The sequence below is a fragment of the Rissa tridactyla genome, chromosome 5 (assembly GCF_028500815.1).
Source record: "Rissa tridactyla isolate bRisTri1 chromosome 5, bRisTri1.patW.cur.20221130, whole genome shotgun sequence".
Lineage (NCBI taxonomy): Eukaryota > Metazoa > Chordata > Aves > Charadriiformes > Laridae > Rissa > Rissa tridactyla.
Window position 1 is genome coordinate 42,009,745 of NC_071470.1, and position 23,209 is coordinate 42,032,953.

Consider the following 23,209-nt stretch of genomic DNA (forward strand, 5'->3'; position numbering starts at 1 on the left):
TAGAAAGCATTTCCCAAAGAAACCTCACAGCAGTACTCTTCATGCTTTTTTGGGAAGAAAATTAGGTTTGTGGCTTGTTAGTGAGCTTCTGTACATTGTTTCTGCTTCACCTCAGGTTATGAAACCTTTATCCCTTAAACAAGGCTCATATTTGAAATTTGATATTCTTTCCTTATGTGTGCAGGATTTTATAAACATGTAATTTCACATGTATGTTGATTTAAACAATGCTTTTCCAGCTGAAGGATGAGACTTTGTCACTGACTGTCCTGTATCTATATGAGATCAACCCATGGTTTCTATGAAGTGTCTAGCTGGTTTTACATACAGGAAATAACATCAGTTAGGATCAAGTTTCCTGTGATGCCGCAGGTAACAGTGAATGCTGTAGACAGACTTAAAATTACCATGCTTTTGTGTTGGTTGCATAACTGTCAATGTCATACGTGGTTCGAAGGTACTGCAGCTCATTCTTAGACCTAAGCTAATAATCTATATCACAAGTATTTACAACTTTAATGGATTGCGAGATAAAAACCCCCACTGGATTTATGCCATATATGCATCTTCGCTGAACACATATTGCACACCAGAAAGAATGTATGTAGCTAAACTACATTATGCTTCTTTAAATAAAACCACTGCAATCTGACTTACTGAAACAAAATAGTGAAGCTTTATATATAACCTGCTTCCCACCACCTCCTTCTGTGCTCTTGGTTTTCTAGGCCTTTTTTCTATGCAAAGCACTTCGGCAATATACTTAAATGAGTGGATGTTGCATAATATGATTATGTTCTTTTTCTAAACTGAGGGATGTGTCCTACTTGCTGCATGTCACACGCTGCTGCCTTGATTCTTTCATTGGAAGAGAAATTATGTGCTGACACTTTTAAATTCCTGGCAGCTGTCAAATGCTAAAGCAGAGGCTTCAGGGATTCAGGTTTTTTTCCTTTTTCTGTGCACTGAAAACTGACATCACTTCCTTTCTCTACTGTTTTTAGCTCTGAAGGGAAAGATTACACTTGCTTCAGGTAACTTTTTTTTTCCCCCTCCTCTGTCTCATCCCAATAATACTACTCTAACTTGTATTACAGGAATTTGCATGTACGTGTAATTAGGGTTTAAAAAAACCCCAAAACCCAATAATAATCTTGAAAGCGTATCTAGGCAGTCCTGAGGTGAGCTAACCTACCACTGAGGAAACATGGCTGGAAGCTTCCCGACTGATCTCCAGCACCCAGCTCCAGCTCCAGCCACAGCCGTGTTCGCAGTCAACACAAGGCCGTTCGTTCTCTTCCCGCCTCGTTCCCTTCCTCAGAGGCCGCGAGGCTTCCTCTAGCCCGGGGCTAACGGTAGCCCCCACCCTAATCCTCCTCCTCTTGCCAGCCGGCTCCGGAGCTGAATCGTCGATGTACAGCTGCGCATCGCCCTTGCAAAACCCCGATTGACCTCGCAGCCAGGCCCCTCCCTGGGCAGAAAAGCCGCCGCGCCGCCCCCGCCACCGGCCCCGGCTCCCCTCGGGCGGCGCCTCCGTCCCCTCAGCGGGCCGGCCGGTGCGCGAGGAGGTAGGCGGGGCCGTTCCGGCGCGCGCCGCCGCCACCTGCGCAGGCGCAGTGCCGCGGCTCGGAAGCGGCGGGGCGGGCGGGCGCGATGCGGCTGGCGGCGGCGGCATGACAGGTGGCGGGAAGCGGAGGCCGCGCGGGGCGGCGGGCCCGGCCGGCGAGCAGGTGACCGTTAGCGGGCGCGCGCCGGGCGGGGGATGGGGGGATGGTGCGTGTCACCGCGCCTGAGGGAGCCGAGGCGGGCGCCGGGCCTGCGGGGGGTGGCGGGGAGCGGCAGCCGTGGCCGGAGGCAACCGGGCATCCCCGGAGCGGGGGACGAGCTCCGAGGGCCGTAGGCCTGAATGGGCGCGGATGCCTTGTGGTGGTGCCGGGCCTCTGCCTCCGTGCCACTCGCTCTGGTTTGCTCCGGGGCTGTGAGGAAAGGCCCTGGGCCCCTCGTTCTCCGACACGGGGCTTCTCCCCGGTAGCCGGGGCTTCTCCCGGGGGACCGCAGCCTTTCAGGGGTGCTGTGAACAGCAGTTGCCTTGGCCTCCTCATGCGCCCGGGCTGCCTGCGGCTGGGAACATATACTCATGGTATACTAAAGTACTTTGTGGCAGCCCACTTGAGAAGTGAAATGTCTGTCTCGTTGTACTGTCCTAACAAGAGACAATAAACCTTGTTTGTTTTTTTAATTATTATTCTTTAAAACACGGGGGTCATGATTCCTGCCCATTCTTGGAGCCTTATGTGGGTTTGAGGTAGTTGAGGTTACCGCTTTAGTGGTGTGCATGCTTAAACGGATCATTTCCTAGCCTGTTTCAGGTTGTGTTACATCCTTTTTTAAAACAACTTAAAGTTTAGGCTACTTCTAAAATTCTATGCTGTAAACTGTATCAGTTTAGATGTTGAATAGCCAAGTAGTTCAGATAGTAGAGACTCAGAGGATTTTTGTTGCGTGATTTAATCAGACATGACAAAATAGTATCCCTACCTCCAAAAGCCTGTAAAACACACAAGTTTATTGGATACAAGCTGCTGTGTGATTGGAAATGGTCTTTTTAAAGTAATGTAGAACTTAGATTAAACCTTGGGATTGCTTAGTCCTTTGCTTGATTAACTAATAAAAGTGTTTCTGTTGGCTATATTGACTCATCAATATCAAAGTAGCACTTTGCTATTTCATACATGTTTAGCACATGTCTTACGTAATGCACTTTTAAGGGATTCTGTCCAAAATAGATGTTCTAATTGATACATATGTTGATCTAGGTAACAAGCATAACTTAATGGTCTCATTGATCCTCTGTTAATATAGAAGCTTTGTAAAACCATTGAATCCTATACTGGATAGAATTGAAAGGGACCTTAAAGATCATCTAGTTCCATCCCCCCTGCCATGGGCAGGGACACCTCCCACTGGACCAGGTTGCTCAAAGCCCCATCCAGCCTGGCCTTGAACACTTCCAGGGATGGGGCATCCACAGCTTCCCTGGGCAGCCTGTTGCAGTGTCTCACAACCCTCAGAATAAAGAATTTCTTCCTAATATCTCATCTAAATCTACCCTTTTTCAGTTTAAAACTCTTACCCTTGTCCTATCACTACGCTTCCCAAGTCCCATCCCAGCTTTCCTGTAGGCCCCCTTTAAGTACTGAAAGACTGCTGTAAGGTCTCCCTGGAGCCTCCTCCAGGCTGAACAACCCCAATTCTTTCAGCTTGTCTTCTCTGATCATCTTTGTGACCCTCCTATGGACTCGCTCCAACAGGTCCATCTCCTTCTAGAACTACAGGAAGCAACTAAATAAACTTTGTTCTGTTTTTTTTAATCTGCAGTGTGAAAAAAATGGAGATGTCAAGAAGAGAAGGTCAAATCAGGCAGATATCCCTGATAATCTTCGTGAAGAAGCAGAAACATGCTATCGGCTTAGACTGCCTGAAGACTTCTTTCAGTTTTGGAAGTTTTGTGAGGAACTAGATCCTGAGAAACCAAGTGGTGGGTTTTTAAATATTTTTTTGCCTTTTCTAACTTTCAGTTGCAAAAACAGCCTGAAGGCAGGCAAACTGGAGGTGGTCAGATGCATTCTAATGTTGCTTCAGTTTTCAGTTAAGATGCAGGATATTTACGTGAGTGTCAGCAAGAATGCTGGAGATAATCACAAAGATGTTGGTACACTTCAAGCTTTCTAAAATATAATTACTGAAATCATGTAATACAAATGGACTCAATGTTGTCTAAATCTGCCTTTCTTGCAAGTACATGCAAAATGTTTAGTATGGAACTGATGTTTCCTCATATCAATCCAGGTTTTACCTTCCCCAAATTTATTATGTAACAGAATGTGTCATCCCTAGATGCTCTAGAAATGACAGTTTCGTTTAGAATCATAGAATGATTTGGGTTGGAAGGGACCTTCAAAGATCAACTAGTCCAGCCACCTGCCAGGGACCGGGACATCTTCCATGAGATCATGTTGCTCAAAGCCCCGTCCAACCTGACCTTGAATGTTTCCAGGGAATGGGGCAGTCACAACTTCTCTGGGCAACCTGTTCCAGTGCCTCACCACCCTTGTCGTAAAAAACCCAAAAAAATTCTTTATATCTAGTCTAAATCTACCCTCTTTTAGTTTAAAACCATTACCCCTTGTCCTATCACTACAGGTCCTACTAAAAAGTCTGTCCCCATCTTTCTTATAAGCCCCCCTTAAGTACTGAAAGGCCACAATAAAGTCTCCCTGGAGCTTTATTTCCTCCAGGCTGAACAACCCCAACTCTCTCAGCTTTTCCTCACAGGAGAGATGCTCCAGCCCTCTGATTATCTTTGTGGCCCTCCTCTGGACCTGCTCCAACAGGTCCATGTCCTTCCTGTGCTGAGGGTTCCAGAGCTGGATGCAGTACTCCAGGTGGGGTCTCAACAAGGTGGAGTAGAGGGGGAGAATCACCTCTGTTGACCTGCTGTCCATGCTTTTTTTAATGCAGCCCAGGATATGGTTGGCTTTTTGGGCTTTGAGTGCACATTGTTGGCTCATGCCCAGCTCTTCACCCACCAGTACCCCCAAGTCCTTCTCTGCAGGGCTGCTCTCAATCCCTTCATCCCCCAGCCTGTATTGATATTGGCGGTTGCCCTGACCCAGATACAGGACCTTACACTTGTCCTTGTTGAACCCCATAAGGTTCCCATGGGCCCACTTCTCGAGCTTGTCCAAGTCCCTCTAGGTGGCATCCCCTCCCCTCAGGTGTGTCAACTGCACCATTCAGCTTGGTGTCATCTGCAAATTTTCTGAGGATATACTCGATCCCGCTGTCTGTGTCGTTCATGAAGGTATTGAAAAGTACTAGTCCCAGTACGGACCACTGAGAGACACCACTTGTCACTGGTCTCCATCTGGACACTCAGTCGTTGACCACTACTTCTTATGAGAGGTGAAATAACCTAACTCTTGAATGAAAGCTCTCTGAATAAAAGAATGTCTCAGCTTTCCTTGTCTGTCTCAGCTTTCCTTGTCTGGTAAACAGTGTTTGACTGTTTGGATTTATGGAAGCTTTTGATATGTGAGTGATAACAGGAGCTTCTTGGTTTATGTATGCATCCACCAGAAAGTAAACCAGTTCATGCTTTGCTTTACAGATGCACTTGTGTCAAGTGTTGGACTTAAGCTGGTTGGACCATATGATATTCTTGCTGGAAAACACAAAAAAGCAAAATCAACAGATCTGGACTTCAATCTTCATTGGAGATTCTTCTATGATCCCCCAGAATTCCAGACTATACTTGTCGGGGATAGCAAAACACAGTATCACATGGGATATTTCAGGTATTCTGTTTAATATATGCTCTTGCTGGACTGTAGTTACATTGGGCTTTTTCTCCTCTGTTTTCCACAAGACAGGATTTGAGGACTGTGCGTTATCACCAAACAAGAATCTTTCTCTTCTGTAATAAGATATTAACACATGGGTTGATATTTTTTATTAAAAATGATCAAAGATATTGGAGTTGAAGACTAGATCTAAATATTTATTAAACTACCTCCCCCAACCCTCCAGTGCACCTTCACTTATTAATCTTTAACTTTTGCCATGATATTTAGAAGAAAAAGTCAAGCCTTATGAAATAAAGGGAACATGTATTCTTTCTGCATGTATTGACACAAGCTCCTTTGAAAGCCATGCAGTAAGATCTTAGAGCTTTAGATCTAAGGGCACTTCTTGTTAGGTTTCTGAAGGAGGTGGCAGCATGGTGAGGAGGCAAATTAATCTTCTTTGAAATAGGAGAAATGGACACAGCTTGACTATTTGTGTGTACTTTTTCATAAATAGGGATGTGCCAGACGAACTTCCAGTGTGGGTTGGTGCAAATGAAGCCAAGAAGGGCTGCGTGATTTCACAAGTTGGTGATAATGTCTTTGCTGCAGTCAAGTAAGGTTCATGTTTACTTTTATTCATAAAAAGTAGAGTAGAAGAGAAGCTATTAACTGGGAGATGGGATGTGGAAAAATGCAGCTAACTTGTTATCTTTCTTTCTTAAGAAACCCTCACTTATTTTTTGCTCCTGCTAGTGAATTTTAAGGTACTCTCAAAAGCCTTAGTAGGCTTCTTGACAGTGTTTTCCTTATTTATAAATAAAATAAATGTGTGATAATTATCTCATTCTTTAAATATATTGGCAGGGATAGGATCTATAAGGGAAAAAAATGCTCACTGGGTGTGTTATTCTTTACCTAAGTATTTTCAGTAAAGAAAGGGCATCTTAAACAGTGGTAAAGGAAATCTGAATATCGTACTAAATGAGTAGTGTTTAGCTCTTGTTCTTGCATACATAAATATACATTATTTTGTATACAATGAATAACTACAAGAAGTACCATTTCTGACCTGGGGCAGGATAACATTTATTTGGATCTGTAATTCAGTATGATTCATGAAGCTTTACATGGTCCTGCATCATGAATGTAAACAACAGATTTCGTGACCTCTCTTAAAAATGGAAAGCTCTCTAAGGACAGACGTGTGTCAGTAAGTGAAAGCATGCTGAAGAAAAGCTTCTGCAAAAGAACCCTTGTGTAGTGCAGAGTTAAACGAGGACACTTGTTTTGAAAGCACCATGATGAAACTCATAAATATGTATTTTATGTGCATGATTTGGATGACAAATAGCGTATATGGCACTGAAGCAGCAAACCAAATTCTTAAGATAGAAAGATGAACAGCTATTGGGCCCAGGAGAATCTTCAGCACCTGCAGATTGCATAAATTATACTGTAATGCTAATAACAGATAGGAAATGCCGAAGTACTGTCTGTGCCAAACTTTTTTTCTTTCTTGTTGTTAAGAGGCTTGCATTCCCAAGTCTATGTGTATAAATAGAGCCATGACTGCTAATCTTCATTATAAGATTTGGAGGTTTAGTGATTAGAAGGCTATTCATTTGTTTGTTTTCTGTTAAGCTCTTTTAAGACATGTCTCTTCTGTTTGCAGATTATTTTTCTCAAAAAAACTTAAGGAAGTGACCGATAAAAAGAAAAATGCAATTTTGAAAGACATAGATGAAAAACTAACAAGAACAGCAAAAGAACTGGGTTATTCTCTTGAACAAAAAACCACGAAGATGAAACAGAGAGATAAGAAAGTATGACTTTTCTGATCACTGGAGAGAACTAAGTTCTGTTAAACTTTTTTCATGTGCTTGCCTGTTTCTTTTATTTTTTTTTTTATTTTTCCTCCTTATAGTCAGTAAGGATGCTTCACATAAGAATTTCCAGAGCTAATCAGCTCTCTCTGTAAAACTTTGGGAGAGGGCAGATTAATACAAGTGTGTTCCAAATAATAGGATTAAATCAAAACACTTTACTCTTGTAAACCATAGCTTGGCATTCAATTAAAGGGGAAAAAAAAAAACCACAAGGGAAATAATTTAAAAAGTAAACAAGTGGTGAGTATAGAGAAAAATGCTTCAAAATGAAGATTGATGTAAACAGTTGGGTTGCATCTCTTGGAAACAGGACATTAAGGATGATATGCATTAGTGACAGAGGTTTTTTGCATACCTATCAGAAATAATTATGGTAGGAGATGACTAAACAAATGTAGTACTGTGCTACACAAGTGACTACAAGGATTCTTAGATTTCAGAACTTAACTGAAATAGAGCTTCCAGATATTTTAAATGTCAATACTTAAAAGTAACTGCTATATAATTTGAAACTAAGTTGATGTGCTAGAGCCTGGACACTGTTTTAGGTTTGACCACCAACAGTCAGGTGTTAATTTTGCTTAGTGAGATGAGTGGTTTTATGTCACAGTATTGACTTAACCGTGCTATATTCAGTTTCCTGTCTCTTTATTTAGGTGGTGACCAAAGCATTTCATGGAGCAGGCCTAGTTGTTCCTGTGGACAAAAATGATGTTGGATACAGAGAACTTCCTGAAACAAATGGTAAATATCTTGTTTACTATATTCTTCTGCTTTATTTAAGTAAACAATCTTTAGTCATGCAGCTACTCTGCAAAAACCAAACAATTCCTATTTACTACTTGAAGAATATGAGCGGTGGGAGTAAAAGGCGTAAGTCTTAACCATTGCACTTGAGCTCAAAGTATTTTCTTTGAATGAACCAGATGAGAATCAATGAAGCACGCTAAATCTGAGATAATTCCTGAAGTAGTTGTTTAGAATGACCTTCTCTTCTGTATTGGTACAACACGCAGGAAGTACATCCAAAAAACCTGATCTACACTCAGGGATTTGTGGGTTTATTTTTTTTATCCCTCTTCTTTTCCCAGTGTTGTTCTAATCAGAATCAGTTCCTTGATGCATGTTCACCACACAAATGCCTGTCTCTGGGGAAACTGAGATGGGTGGGCACAGGGCAAGAATGAGCAGCAAAGGAAAGGGGGAAGCTTTCTCACCAGCAGCTCAGGGTATGCCCATTCGTGTAAGCGTGATGCACAGATATGTTTTTGCCACGAACTACTTCTGTGCAATATTAAATTTCTTTATTTAAACATCTAAATACTTTTGTTTTTTGCAGCTAATCTTAAAAAAATTTGCAAGGCCATTGTTGATGCTCCTACTGATGATGAGAGACTGAAGGCCTTTGCACCCCTTCAAGAAATGCTGACCTTTGTTCAGTTTGCTAATGATGAATGTGACTATGGAATGGGATATGAACTGGGTATGGACCTGTTTTGCTATGGATCACATGTGAGTACTGCAACAACCATACTTCACAAAATTATGCATTATTTTATGCACGGACTGGGAGTTGTTCTGTGTCATAGATCTTTATTCCCAACTCGATTGCATAATTATCCCTAGGAATTCTGAAAGCCTACAAGGATATTCTTAATTGTGAAGACCGTTAAAAAGTCACACTTAGGACACCATTCCATGTTGAATTTAAAATTGCTTGTTTGAAAGCACAATCGTGCAATACAGAAGCATTTAAGCAGCATCTAACTCTTGTGATTTGATGTGCACAAGACAAAGTCACTAGACTCCTAAAAATGCAGACTGTCTGATCCAGATATACTGAATAGCTGTAGCGTCCTTCCCCCAACTACTTGCCTGGGCACGAGCACTTGTGTTCGACTGGACTGGATCAAGAAAGAGACTGGTGTTTGCGGTAACCCCAGCTGAAAAACTCGGAACCTAGGTCAGTTGCCTGCCTACGCTGCCTGTGTGGCTGTGTAGATCTCCCACCCAATGTCTCTTTCTGGTTCTGCATTAACAAGGAGTATCATAAATAAGCTGATTGACTTACTAGCACTTAATCACTCATAAAGATTCTACCTAACACTTTTTGTTCTGGATTAGCCACTGCCCTGTTGATGAAAGGGGTCATGTCTGTTATAAATCTATGGCTGGGAAATAACATATAAAGAAGCTTCAACATTACTGTAATATGAATGGATGGTCACAGAAGCAGCCATGCAGAATAGCTTCTTTTAGTAAAACCAGTATTGGGCTAAGGGGTGCTCCAAAGCATCAGGTAGAAAGATAAAAATCTTGCAATATTAAATGTAGGCCCAGAAAAGTTGTGCTAAATGCTAGTTAAAATATATAGCCACTGAAATGAAGGAACACTCATTGTTCTGTCCACACACTGTTAAATTACTAATGTGTTTCTTAGATTTCCTGGCCTGCTCTCCTAAGTTCCCTACAGCATCTGACAATGTGTTATATTTTCCTGTGATATCCCGCTTTTTTAGGACCCTTCTTGCAGTGACACTTGCTTCAGCTGCTCGGTTCTGGAAGGGCAGTGAAGGAAGCAGTTACTTCCAGTAAACCCCCATCTTTCGCCGCTTGTGCTTTGCAGCACACGAGATTAACCGCTGACACACTGTTTACAATACTGTGATGTGTCCTGATACCTATCTCATGCAGCAATCTGAAACAGTGGTAACTTTGCAGCTGTTCTCTAAAAATAGAAACCTTACTGTGTAGTAAACAGGAGGGACAAACAGGGGCTTTGCCCATAAATACCACGGGGGTTGGGTCGTGGTGTTTTTGTCTGTCTGTAGGTGCTCGGAGCAGCTCTTGGGTTCTGCCGGGAGCCCAGCTGTCCCCTGGTGTACAGAGCCAGAGGAAACATGGACACTTTTGCTGTAGCCCAAAATGGGGAGAAGGACTAAACTCCCTCTCGTGTACGGTGCCCATCACCTATGCCATCTCATTCTCTCTCTCTCTCTCTCCCCCTTAGTACTTCCACAAGACCGTGGGCCAGCTGCTGCCCCTGGCCTACACCCTGCTGCGGAGGGGCCTCTTTGCCGACATCATCCAGTCCCACCTGGCCAACCGCCGCCAGGACCCCATGGACCAGCTGGCGCCATGAGCCGCCACCGGGGCCACCCCCGACGCGCGGGCGGGCGGGCTGGCTGCAGCTCTCGCGCCTGTGGCTTTCCTTCTTGTTTTTGTGTGTTTCTGCGTGTTTTTGTACCCCTGCCTCAGTAAAGCTTTTCTAAGGAGGGCGGTGCGTCCCCGTGCTGGGGGCGGGAGGGCGGCTGCGCGTGCGCCGAGTGGGGGTTGTTGCGGGGGGGCGTCGGGCTGCCGTAGCCGCCGGGCGAGAGCCGGCGCTGCCGCCGGAGACACCTGAAACGCGGCCGGCGGCCTCCGGTCAGCGCTGGGCCCGTCCGTCAGTGCCGGGGCACCGCGCTGCCCCCGCCGACGGTGCCTGCTGCCGGTAGCTCCGGCTTCACAGCAGGAAAGGCTGAGGTGCCGCCTTTGGGTTACTCTGCTCTGGTTCGCAGCCTGGAGCTAAACCCAGCACCCTGTTACTGTGCTGCGGGCTGAAACGAAGCACAAAAAGGGCGGATTACTATTTTACATTGCTTTACTATTTTACATTTCTCAGAAAACCCGTAGGCGCTGGGGAAGTGATTCAACCCTGGATTTGTTGGGTGTAGCTCAGTCCCAACCAGCTTGTTTACAGCTAGCAAACTCCATGTCCCTGCTCCTGGTGACTCTTAACTGGCACTGCAAGTTTCCTCAATTCTGTCCCACCACACATGTAAAAAACACAAGGGTTTTTTCCCTTCTTTTTGCATTAGAACAAAGCACTACATCTGGTCTCAATCTCAGTCTTCTGGATCTGGTTGAATTAATAGGATGCAAATGGGATTCAAGAACAGCTACCTGACATTATGAGGTAAACTGGGAATTCCACTGCATTCACTACTTTATTAATCAGGTGAATCACCCTGTTTTCACTAATCTGGACTTCTAAAAATAGAATTGAAGTGATTGTGTACAAGATGCAAATTGTTTTCAATTCACTGGGCTCTATTTTGTTGTTATTACACTTAGAGGGTTTTTTTCTCAGGCAACTGCTTGAAGTAACAGTCCAGAAACCACTGGAAAATAACTTACTCAACAGGCCTGCCATCATACAGTGACATGACTTCTATCGGAGCAGTTCACGTCACTACTGATGATGAGAGCACTGCTGAGGAAGATTACAGACCACTAGCAACACGCTCACATCTCAAAAGTTGCGTCCACTCTTACAGCAAACAATTTTACTTCCAAAGGTCCCTTCCAGCATAAACTAATAACTTGCAAGGTAAGTCAGAGTGCTTCAAAAATGTATCTTGAGTCTTTAAACCAAAAAGGTGTTTTCAGTTGTGAGAATGACATGCCCCATCTACTTTTGTAAATTTGACAACCCCACCCCTTTCACTCGGCGTATAAATGTTCCATTGAGTCAAGCATAAGCACAAGCATTCAGGGACTTCTTAATGGGACCAGAATTTTGTATGTTATACATAAAGAGATACTTTCTTGAAAATTCAGTCTCATTTATGTCCCTCTTCTTAGGTTCCAAGAAGAGACCTTCATAGTAAGGCCTTGTAAATCATATAAGTAACAAAGTATTTACCTTTCACACTGTTACTTAAATATGAACTTCAATGTGTGAAAATAGGGACCTTAAGTATGGATTTCCCAGTCTTGCCTATTAACCTCTAATTGAGAAGGAAAACTCTTACACCTATTGAAAAAATACTGAAGTGTGGTACAGCATTAATATACATCACCAACAGGTGTCTAACCAGTTTTTTTTTTTTTCAAACCAGAGGGACTAAAAATCTACTGTGTAGAAACTACGTAATCCTGGCTTTCAAACAGCAAAAGCATCGTCCACTTTTAACCCTCTTAAATCAGGAAGCCAACTATTCTATAATCATATAACTAAATTTTTAAAAGCTCTGTTTTGGAAAAAAAATAAACAAACCACTGGGTTGATTTGGCTACTGCTTTGTAGCCAAATACAAGGCAATACAAAGACTGCGTCTCCTTATCAACTTCATTCTTTTCTTTGTTACTTGCTTACTTGTCCCGTATGTAAAGTTCTTAGCTGTTGATTTTCTCTCAGGGAAAATAAATACAAAACCGAACACAAATATTGTTTGTGAAAACAATGAGAAAACATGACAGAACAATAAATGGTCATACAGAAGTTTTTAATGTTTGATTAAATCATCACAGTAATCAGAATTTTTACTGTAATGATATGCAGCTCTACCACACTATTATAAATAAAAACATTAAGATCAATATTAAATACAGCTCTAGGCAACATCACAGATTAACAAAGAAGGCATTCTTCATGAACCAGTAACTGAATGGCCTGAAAAAAAAAAATGCTGACACTTCCCCCTCCCATCCACCACATTTTTTTATTTTATTTTTTTCAAATTAGTAACTCGAGTAAGGCGCTGGAAGTTTTACATTAGAAAATTTTTGTTGCACAGCAGAGGCACACGTACGTCGTTATCAGAACCTCTAACGTATGTTTGTCAGAAGACATTTTAAATGTCAACAGGGAAAGCTTAGCAGGTAAGAGGAGCAACAGAGATGCACAATTTATATGCAATGCTCGGGATGCATACTGGGTTAAAGCAATTTTTATAGGTGTAGTGTGTTTCTATTCTTCCACTGTAAAAAAAATAAATAAATTAGACAATGGAAATTGGCATCACAGACAACTTCCAGAGCTGCCTTCTATAAATGGGCCAAATTCTGCTCTTTGTGAAGCTGCTTCTGTAAAGTTTTTTTCAGGCCCATGCAGTGCAGCAGAACAAGCTTTGAACCACTAGCACCGACTTCTTGTGGAAGAATACAGGTAGTTGCTGCAATGCTCCCATTTTAACACAGCCCCATTCCCTGTTTCACTTCCAAACCCGTTTTAATACAGGGGCTGCTCACCATGAACCCACTAGCACATTTTGCTTTCTACTGGTTCCAGTTGCTGCCAGAGATGAGATGATGAGATGTAGATGGCAGTTTTATACTCAGAAAAATTGGTGAAAATTCAGCGGAGCACTTAAGCACAGGCATTATTTTGGAGCTTGCCAAAAGTACCAGAATTTTGTTTCAGTATGTTAATGTACTTAAGATAAAACCATACAGAGTACTTTGCGAATAAAGATGTTTGAGGTAACTGATGAATGCCTTAGAGATACCTAGGATTAGTAATTTTGACTTTCACCATTTATATCATTAAAATCATAGAATGTGTTGGGTTGGAAGGGACCTTTAAAGGTCATCTAGTCCAAGCCCCTGTAGTAAGGAGGGACATCTTTAACTAGACCAGATTGGTCACAGCCTCATCAAGTCTTGAAGGCGTAATTGTTAAAAGAAGGAAATTTTATCTACCTCCCTGTTATAAAGTATGATTTTTGTCAGCCCGATTCCTTAATTTTTTTCCTCCCACCTTCGTGTGTATAGCATATTGCCTTTTTTCCTCTGCACGTGTTTGTGGTGGCTTGATAAAATGGCTAGGAAACAAAATAATCTAGTGACAGGCAAGAAAAAAAGTAAAGAAGTTGGGGATCTGTCAGTTCACCTGCTAGTCTGGGTGTTGCTGCTGAATTTTCAAGTCCTGCCAAAGTTTCAAGTACTGGATTCAATTCTGCCCTGCTGCACATCTTCTGTGGCTACATATATATACTTGAAAAGAAAAAAAAAGTCAAAAGCAATCTAGTAATTATAGTTGCTTTCTTACTATTATTTTTTAAACCCTGCAGTTTTCTAAAATGAAATTTTGCTATTACTGTTCCAGTTATCTGCTAGGAAAGGAAAAAGGGAATCTCAAGGTAACGGCAGTGAAAGTTAGATTTGAAAATGATCTTATATGCATGTTGGATCATAAAGAAACCATTTTGTTTATACCCTTCATCTAGTTGTAAACATTTGCTAATCCTCCATTACTTGCAGAGGATTATGAATTATTCTATAAAATCACATTAAAAAGGTAATTAGTTATGTGAGATAGTAACTGATTCATATTTAATAGATTTTTTTTTTAAATCCATACAAATATAAATAAAGAATGGTAAAACTTCAAGAAAAATAATATACATTTAGTGCAAGTTATGAGTTGCATTTCTTCCTACCATGTCAGCAGTGGAACATCTCTTGTGGAGAAGAAAAAAAATAAAAATGACCGCTCTCAAATTTTACAAGGGGGGAAAAAGATCTCCAGTGTTGTAGCATGCAATTTTTACCAGATACACGTATACAGAATTGTTCCAGCTCTTAACTAGTAGAATAGCAGTATTTTTCCTTATACTGCACAACATTGGTATATATCATAGTGTTTTCAATAATACAAAAATTGCATAAGACCAGGTCACATTATTGATAATTTCTGCAGCAAAAACAGTATTTTCCTTTGAAACGCTAGTTTCAGCCGGTTTTCTTTTTTCTCGTATCACGACAGCACGTGCGGTGAGAGAAGTCTTGCAAGGTATTACCTGTTCAATCTGTTTTTGTCGCAGTGGATCTGTACGGCCCCAAGCATTTTGTGATGTACAAACTTACACGTTTAATGGCACAAGAAAAACCTCCCTTCTTGTGATCGAACCTCAGTAACTCACAGTACATCTCAATATGAGAAACAACTGCTTCAAAAGGGCACACCAATTTTAAAGAGGCTTTGTTACGGCTCAGGAGAGAGAGAAATAAAGCTCTTCTGGAATGTAGAAAGGTGACGCGTAATAATTAATACGTTTCATGAGTTAACACAACAGTTTTCCATGGTAAAAAGGGCAAGACCTTTCAGTCTCCGTAAGATGGCTCAATTCAGAGTGATCCCTCCAGAAACAGGGACTAATACCGCATCTCTTCAATGCTGAAGTACCAGGCTGGGGCTGGAGAATTGTGCCGCCCGGCAGGGCTCACCCACTGCACTATCATGGCAGACCTGACGTCTCGGGACGCATCCAGTGCAGGACAGCGGCTCCTCTCCCTTCCCACGCTCCCATCAGCTTCCTCCTCGCCACATACTCCCCCAGACCAACTCCCGATTTCCAGCAGCACTGTCACGCAAAAACCCAGCTCTCGGCTCTGATTTTAGAAGTGTTCCCCAGACTAAAGTGTTGTGCTATTCAACAAATGAACCTCCTCTTCCGCTTCCTCTCTCTCCTCAGCTATGGGTTTCAGTTGAACATTATTGAGGCGGGGTCTTGGTTTGCCGTCTGGGCCATATGACGGAGGATATCTTTTTTTGTTATAATGCCAAGGAGGCGCCTGGAAAGGATAAATGGAAGATCGATATTAATCCAAGCGGGAAAACAATAAAGCGGAACAAATCTGTAGCCAAGTCCTTTTTGTTGACAGGAATAGAGCAAAAGTAAACAGCCCGATTTTCTTATTTAAACAAAAACATTTTATTCATCAAAATATTGAGGAACCACCCGTTTGTTAAAAGACAGCAATGCTGAGACACCGTATCAGATGGTCTCCGACAGCTGTGATCCATTTTAATGAAATACAAGTAATACAAGTAGAGCCCATGACAATTTTTATTTAACTTTTTGTTTCTACAAAAATGAAATTTTGATTAGCGTATGCCAACAAAAAAGTAACAAAGAGGGACAAAGAAAAAAGAGGTATGAAAAAGAAGTGATATTGATCCCATTTCATAAGGGAAGCATGATCGCACCTAGCCATCAGAAGTGACGTACTGCCTGATGGCCCAAAATCCCAATAGCAAAATCAAACTCCCCTCCGTTTTTAAATCGTAAGGATCCTTCCAGTCTGACGCACTGGCTCAGGCTGAATGTATTCATAGGAGCACACTGTATTGGCCATGAAACTTTTGTAAAATAAACAATAGTTAACTAGGTTTGGGAGTTCACAGCTTTAGAAAATAAATGGTGAATAACAGAAGAAAACTGTCATTTTCCAATTTAGATACTGTGCTCTTACGACAGCATCTTCATGGCTTTTAAAATTGTAACTCTGCGAAATATCAAAACGGATGAGACTGTCCGAAAGGATAATATCACAGGAGAAGCAAAGAGCAGAATGAATGAGCTGCTGCCCTTGTTATTCTGGTTAGTACATTTTGTTTTGTCTTAGTAAAGGACGCATGAAATACTTGTGAAATATTAGCATAAAATGAGAACATAATTAGCATGTTTTGCACATAAGCAGCTAAACCTGGTGGGTATATTTAGTAGAGATGTAACTAGCAACCCATGTCCAAATTAAGGCAAAGTCTACCATCTAATCTAAGGTTAGTTCACAACATCATGGTTAAAACAGTATCTAGATTCTGAAGGCAATAGTCAACACAGCAGCCTGCCACTTAGTGGCTTAGGATATCACCGAACATTTTATAAAGGAGTACATTAATTGCTGTGGGTAACAACAACAGAATCACAGGACTTTACTAAAAGTAAGAGTACTTTTTAAAAATCACGTCGATAAAGGGGGATTACAGGGAAGATCTAATGCTGCAATACATTAAAAACATGCTTGACTTTGCTTCTCAGCAGACGTGATACTTTGCTATTTAACAGCTATTTAAAGCTGTCAAGGTCAGAAAAAGAAACTGGCATATAAGAAAATTTGAATTTGCATTAGGCAAGGAAAACGTATTCCTAGCTGTGTGCTTTCCCACCCGGGGAAAGCAGCAGATCAACTAGACAGATCTATGTGATCCCAAGAACAAAAATATCAGAAAGTCTATTGTTTACTTTCCTTTAATGTTGTGACTAACAGCATGTCCGTATCAACAGCTTAATTTCTACAAAAGGATTTTGCACATATTGTTTTATGGTTTAATACAATTTTTTAGCACAAGATGGTTTCATTGTTGTCACAAAAGCCCTGAACAGTTCACAAGTTTCATGCTTCCTGACTTCTAATGTGTCTAATTATGAGATCTGATATATCTAATCACCAAGGGTTCGACGTGCTGCTTTAGTTGCTCGAGATGCTCTAATATGTTCTTCTTTGTGATGATCCCCAAGACAATCCTGAAACAGATCATGTTATGCTAATAACTGTGTGTGAAATCAAATAAAAAAGTTCTAATCATAACGAAAAAGGATTAGAGTAGAGCAAAACTTAAAAAAAAAAAAAGAAAAAGAAAAAAAAAAGAATGGTTGCAGGAAAGCTAATGAGATAATTAAATGAAAAATGATTTGAAAGTCAGTACCCTTTCCCAGACATTGCCTTTTTTCTTTTTCTCCGAAAATTCTGAACACAATTGGATCTTCAACCACCCCAGAGCAGCATGCTTCTCATATCAAGTACAGGTCAGGGAAGCGTTCTTCATCCCTTCTCCCCAAATTCACATCTCTTCAGGTTTTAGAGGCACTGAAGCTAAAATCTATTTCATTTCCTTTGTTTAATAGTTATTTCTCCTCACACATACAGATAATTAGTCACATTTTAACAAGCCACAGTAGATGAACAAAGTAGTAACTGTGTGAAGTCATAGCAATTGAGGTGTGAAGCTGCACTATGACACAGGGTTATCTGGTGTCCCTAGAAACAGACAAATTCAGGCAAATTTCTCATTCATGACAGTACAAACCAAGAGCAACTCCTTGGAATGGATATTGTGGTTCAAATCAGGAAAAGTGAGGCTCAGTCTTTATATACCTCTATGTTTGTCATCAGCACCAATTTCTGCACAGTTCCTATTCCAATCTGGACTGGAACCAGTAAGTTGATGTGTGTCTTTATGTGGGTATATTCAATTTGCAGGAAATTTGCCAAAGTAGAGAGTAGTCCTTGCTGTCCACGTGGCTGTATGCCACGGCTAAATACTGCTAGTCCTAGTATTTACCATCTGATCTGGTTGTAATGGACAGCGTGCTCATGGAATATCACAAGTCTGTAAATTGAAGCAGGACAATAAATATGAATGTCTGAAAGCAGCAAATTATTAAAGCCATCCATACGTGCTGCTACTTTATCATAAAATAGTTAAAAAATTATAGGACAGTTTTACATAGCTTTGCGTGATTAAAGCTTTCTTTAGAGGCAGTTTTAACATCAATGTCAATGTTTGAGCACTCAGCCCCAACAGAAACTAAGAAACCCCCCCCGTCATAATAAATATTCTTCCTTGAAGTTTTATCAATTCAAATTTCCCCCCACAAAACAAGAATAATTGCATGCCTGCACTGACTTCTAAGTGACATCCTTTCCCGATCAGAGAAAGGTTTTTGAAGTCATTTATGCTTCGGAAAACATGTATTTGCCATTCAATACAGGGCGGGGGGGAAAGCAGATCATTTAAAATAAATTTGTTTTAAAATATGTTTGAAAAAATAAATTTGGAAACCAATGCAATATTTAAATATTTGCTACTTATAGCAGCAGTCCTTTTGCCCACAGCAAAACAAAGAAAGTCTCACCCATATTTCAAGTTTCTTGGGTTTTGACCCATGGACATCGATCCTAAATAAAGTGGATTAGCAGACAATGTTTCACTCCCCAGGTGCCTTAAAAGACATGCTAAAGAGAAAGCAAGATACTATGGTAGGAGCTGCAATGTTGTGTGTCAAGTGCTAAACACAAGAGATACAGGAAAGCAGAATGTTAAAGGAGCAGCTACGCAGAAAAAAGATCATGTAAAAAAAAAATGAATAGTTTAGATAAGAGGCAATTATAATGAACAGTTATGTTTCCATGCCTAGGGCTGATTTATTTACCTATAGTCTCATTCTAAATCTTAGAATTACTTTCTCAAAATATTTTGAAATGTAGAAACAAAAGTTGCAGATTGAAGTTTCAGAACTAGTAGCAGTTATTTAGTTGTTAGTATTGCAGAAACAAGAGCTTGGCGACAATTCTCATCACTAAACTCCAGAAGAGGAGATACTGACTGCATTTTCTCCCTTACTTTTTATGAACCCAGGTATTTGTAGATGTTCAAGAGCTGATACATTGCACATTGCCAGAACATACATATATAAGAATGAGGAAATACAGGCCTTAGACTGTGCACCACACAAGACTAAATTTCTATGAGACAAGTTGTGTCTCCTCCACATTCAAGTTGCACACACAAAACTTGCCAAATGAGAGCTACTTTTTAACAGAACATCTTAAAATGCCCGAAATCACCTGATCGCTTACTTAGAATACAAGGGAGGAGCAAGAATTTAAGAGGTGCCACAGCACAGCACTTTCTTAACAGTTAGGGTCCTCATTTGCAGCGCCAAACTTATGGGTTCAAATACCATGATCCTGGAACACATCCTGGTTCAAATACTCTGATCCTGGAAGTAAAAATTACTGTGTCTAACAAAACAGACAGCATTGCTGCCACTTTACTCACCCGTTGTGTGTTACAAGGCACTGCCTCAGACCCAGCTTCCGGAAAATATCCACCACTATTTCCATTGGTGTGTGGTCTGTCACGGTGAAAGGGCTCATATCAAGTATGCTTCTAAGCTTCAGAGGTCGAGGGCTTTCGGCTGGAAGCGACGGGGTGTGCTGGGCAAAACAGACCCTGGAACTGCCAACAATCCCCTCCTGCTTCTTTCTAGCACTTTCTTTAAGAAAAAGAGGGGAGGGGGGGGAAACAGCAGAGGAGGAAGAATTTACATTCTTGGAGTAAGACAATTTAGTGCACAGACAGATCGATCAACACCACCAGATTCTGATGTTACTCTCCAGATGCTGATATTCTGATCCATGCTATTTTGATGTGTTTCCATAGCCACTGCTTTATCCCATTTGTGCAGAAATCACAAAACCCATCTACCATACAGCTTTAGCCGTTCTTCAGATACTACCTTTCTCACTCCAGTAAATAAGTTTTATTTGCAATAAAGAGGTGGAAAGACTTAAAAAAATAACACACAGGAAGCAGACAGATGGCTGCTGAAGAAACTATCAGAAGAAACTATCAAGGGAAAAGCCAGTCTCAATTGACAGCTGCCCTGTCATGATTCCAATGGCTGTAATTACCGTTGGTTTGAAATGAAAGACCTCATTTTCTGATCACTCTGAAAATCTTGTCTTCTTGTTTGTAATGAATTTATTTAGCTTTTTGTGAAGTGGATTCTCTTCCTTTTCATTTCCTCATCACCTTGGTGACAACAGCATCCCCCCTGTAGCCTGAACTACTTCACACAAGGACTCTCGAGCCAGCCAAAATCCAAGACAGAGCAACTTGCACTGTGCAATTTCATAGAATCACAGAATGGTCTGGGTTGGAAGGGACCTTAAAGATCATCTGATTCCAACCCCCCTGCCATGGGCAGGGACACCTCCCACTAGACCAGGCTGCTCAAAGTCCCATCCAGCCTGGCCTTGAACACTTCCAGGGATGGGGCATTGACAACTTCCCTGGGCAACCTGTTCCAGTGCCTCACCACCCTCAGAGTGAAGAGTTTCTTCCTAATATCTCATCTAAATCTCCTCTCTTTCAGTTTAAAACCGTTACCCCTTGTCCTATCACTACGCTTCCTGAGTCCCTTCCCAGCTTTCCTGTAGGCTCCCGTTAGGTACTGGAAGGCTGCTATAAGGTCTCAGCAGCTGAAATGAGTCTTACCTGTGAAAGTGTATTATTAGAAGAATGTTCTGGTATTCCCTTGTTCACTTTTACGTAAATGCAAACTTAAACCAGTAAGGTATCTATAATAATTTCCTAGTTTTGGACATTCCTACACATCCTACGTAGCGTAATACCACAGAGTGTGCACAGTATCAAGACCACAGGCAAAAGTTTTACTGAAGTAAGCAGTGTTGTGTTCACAAAACATTTTTTTTAAAAAAGTTGCAGGAGACTTTTGTGGCTCTTTCTCCAGTGTCTTTGTTAAAGAGATGCTTGTCAATATACAATCTTATGAATTATGGGGGGGGAAGTACTTTAAGATGCAGCCTCCATCACTGATTTCATGCACCAACTATTACGATTTTGTAACATTTTCTTACATAACAATGATTTTTTTCCCCTTTGGTTATGATAGTATCCTCAAAATCCAGATAATTTTTCTTGCCAGTGCACAAAGTACTAGTATCACACAAGTCCTAATGCTCACCCAGAGAAAGAGGGCCCAAACAGAGCTCGTGTGCTCATGTGGCCAGGGCCAAATTTCCCATTACACAAATAAACTGAAAAACAGAAACCTAAAATAATTAATATTTCACTTATCTCTCCATAATACAATCTTAGTTGTTATAAAACAGTAAATAATACTGTCAGAGAGAAGTACGATACACATTTAAATTTAAAAATTACTTGGACAGTATTTCTCTCAGAATCCTGCTGTTCTAAAATAAGAATTACTCAATTTTAAAGAAGAACGTTAGTGTAGTGTCACTTGAGAAAAAGAGATACTACCAAAAGCCTCAAAACAAACAGAAATACCGACGAGATGATGTTTTGGCCTATTTCAGTATTACAACTTTTGTTTTTATGACAGAGACAAAGAGATTAACATTTCCTCCATTTCAGAGCCAGCTACTGAAGATAATCACATACTTCAATAAAGGAACAGACAGCCCATGCGAGGTATCTAAACCTGAAATAAGTGTAGAAACACACAAAGTAAATTCTGTTTTAAGCTATAGAATCATTTAATTTGGCATATATAATCATGCAATACTGGAAGATAATTACCTATTGCAATAGTTAAATCTCTTCTTAGAGCAAAGCCCACGAGTCTCTGCGATTCTTTTGACATAATAACAGGAAAACCATTATAGCTGGTTTCGTTGATCAAGTTTTCTATGTCTTCAACTGTCATGTTATCCTGTGTCAGAACTGCTAAAGGTGGATCGCTTCTTCGAGGTCTCATAACATCAGCAGCCAGTGTTGTGTGAGTAAATTCTTCCTTTGCATCCAAGAAAGGATATCCGTTCAGTCGGATGTGCGCCTCATAGATGCCTTCCCTACCAAAGGCATCTCCTACCCACTTACTGGTCATCACTGCAGCCATTAGGGGCACAATATATTCCAGCCCTCCTGTTAGCTCAAAGACAATAACTACCAGGGACACAGTCATCCTTGTCACACCACCTGCAAGAAAAATGGTAGCCAGTAACACTCTAGTATCAGATAATAATGAGTTTAGAATATCCTGCCTTCCTGTTGAGAGCTACAAATATAACTTTGTCATTAAAGGTCATCTGACAAACATCATTCTGTATAATACAAACAGAAGCAGACAGGAAAAATGAACATGAAACTTCCAGAAGTAAAAAAACAGAGCTTTAGGGAAAATTTCTAGAAAGTGAGATAATAAAGGGATTTGAAAAATATGTGCCGTTATTTCATGTAAACTAAAAATAAACTATGTTTTTCTCCACACCACACCTAGGTTAAAAATACTGTGAAATGCAAGGAAATACAGTAAGATAAGAATGTGGAAAAAGAATGGAAGCAATGCAGGGAAGTCACAGGTAGCAATTCAACAGCTTTGTTGTCCAAAGGATTAGGAACTTATTGCCGTTGCTGAATCATAAAAGCTAAAGAGAATCCTGAGCTGATGAAAAGAAATCTCTTTCTTGGACAACAGGAGAAGACAGGGATTACATTTCTCTTTTGTTAGTACTCAAGATGTTTTTTCTACCGAGGTTTCTGATGCTGCATCTTCATTCAATAAAAGAATATGATCTCTCTTCCAATGCATTCAAAAGTGATTCAAGTTGAACTATTAAAAAACAAAACATTCTCTCCAAAACCTAAATTTGTACCACTAAGTTATTTGATCGATCAAATGCACTTTTCCTTAAGGAAAAGGTCTACTTTTTGCAGAATCTGTACTAATAGCTTTTAAGTTTGATTTCTACGGCGATGAAGGTATAAGCTAGGGCAAGACAAGGCCTTCAAAAAACCTTTCCTAGTTTAGGTGCCCAACTTAAGCCTCTCTCCATGAAGCTGATTTTCAACAGTTTGTAAATCAGACTTGT

At 40.9% G+C, this 23,209-nt stretch overlaps 2 protein-coding genes across 5 annotated transcripts in view; one reads left to right on the top strand and one right to left on the bottom strand.

Moving 5' to 3' along the window:
- Positions 1-1,627: 1,627 nt before the first annotated feature.
- On the top strand, positions 1,628-10,509 carry LOC128909857 (histone PARylation factor 1). The gene is made up of 8 exons (XM_054202187.1): positions 1,628-1,730; positions 3,379-3,538; positions 5,171-5,357; positions 5,863-5,961; positions 7,021-7,171; positions 7,891-7,978; positions 8,574-8,746; positions 10,245-10,509. The coding sequence occupies exons 1-8, from the start codon at positions 1,674-1,676 to the stop codon at positions 10,374-10,376; spliced, it is 1,047 nt and encodes a 348-aa protein (XP_054058162.1). The 5' UTR covers positions 1,628-1,673; the 3' UTR covers positions 10,377-10,509.
- Positions 10,510-12,484: 1,975 nt separating this feature from the next.
- CLCN3 (chloride voltage-gated channel 3) overlaps positions 12,485-23,209 on the bottom strand; it is a 72,737-nt gene continuing 62,012 nt past the window's right edge. For 2 of the 4 annotated variants that reach the window (XM_054202182.1, XM_054202183.1), the window contains 4 exons: positions 21,918-22,316; positions 19,626-19,842; positions 17,232-17,307; positions 12,485-15,571 (listed from right to left, as the gene is read on the bottom strand). In XM_054202182.1, the coding sequence (XP_054058157.1) occupies positions 15,413-15,571; positions 17,232-17,307; positions 19,626-19,842; positions 21,918-22,316 (851 nt within the window). In that variant the 3' untranslated portion in view covers positions 12,485-15,412. The remainder of the gene's footprint in view (positions 15,572-17,231; positions 17,308-19,625; positions 19,843-21,917; positions 22,317-23,209) is intronic. The other 2 variants (XM_054202184.1, XM_054202186.1) reach the window with 1 other exon arrangement.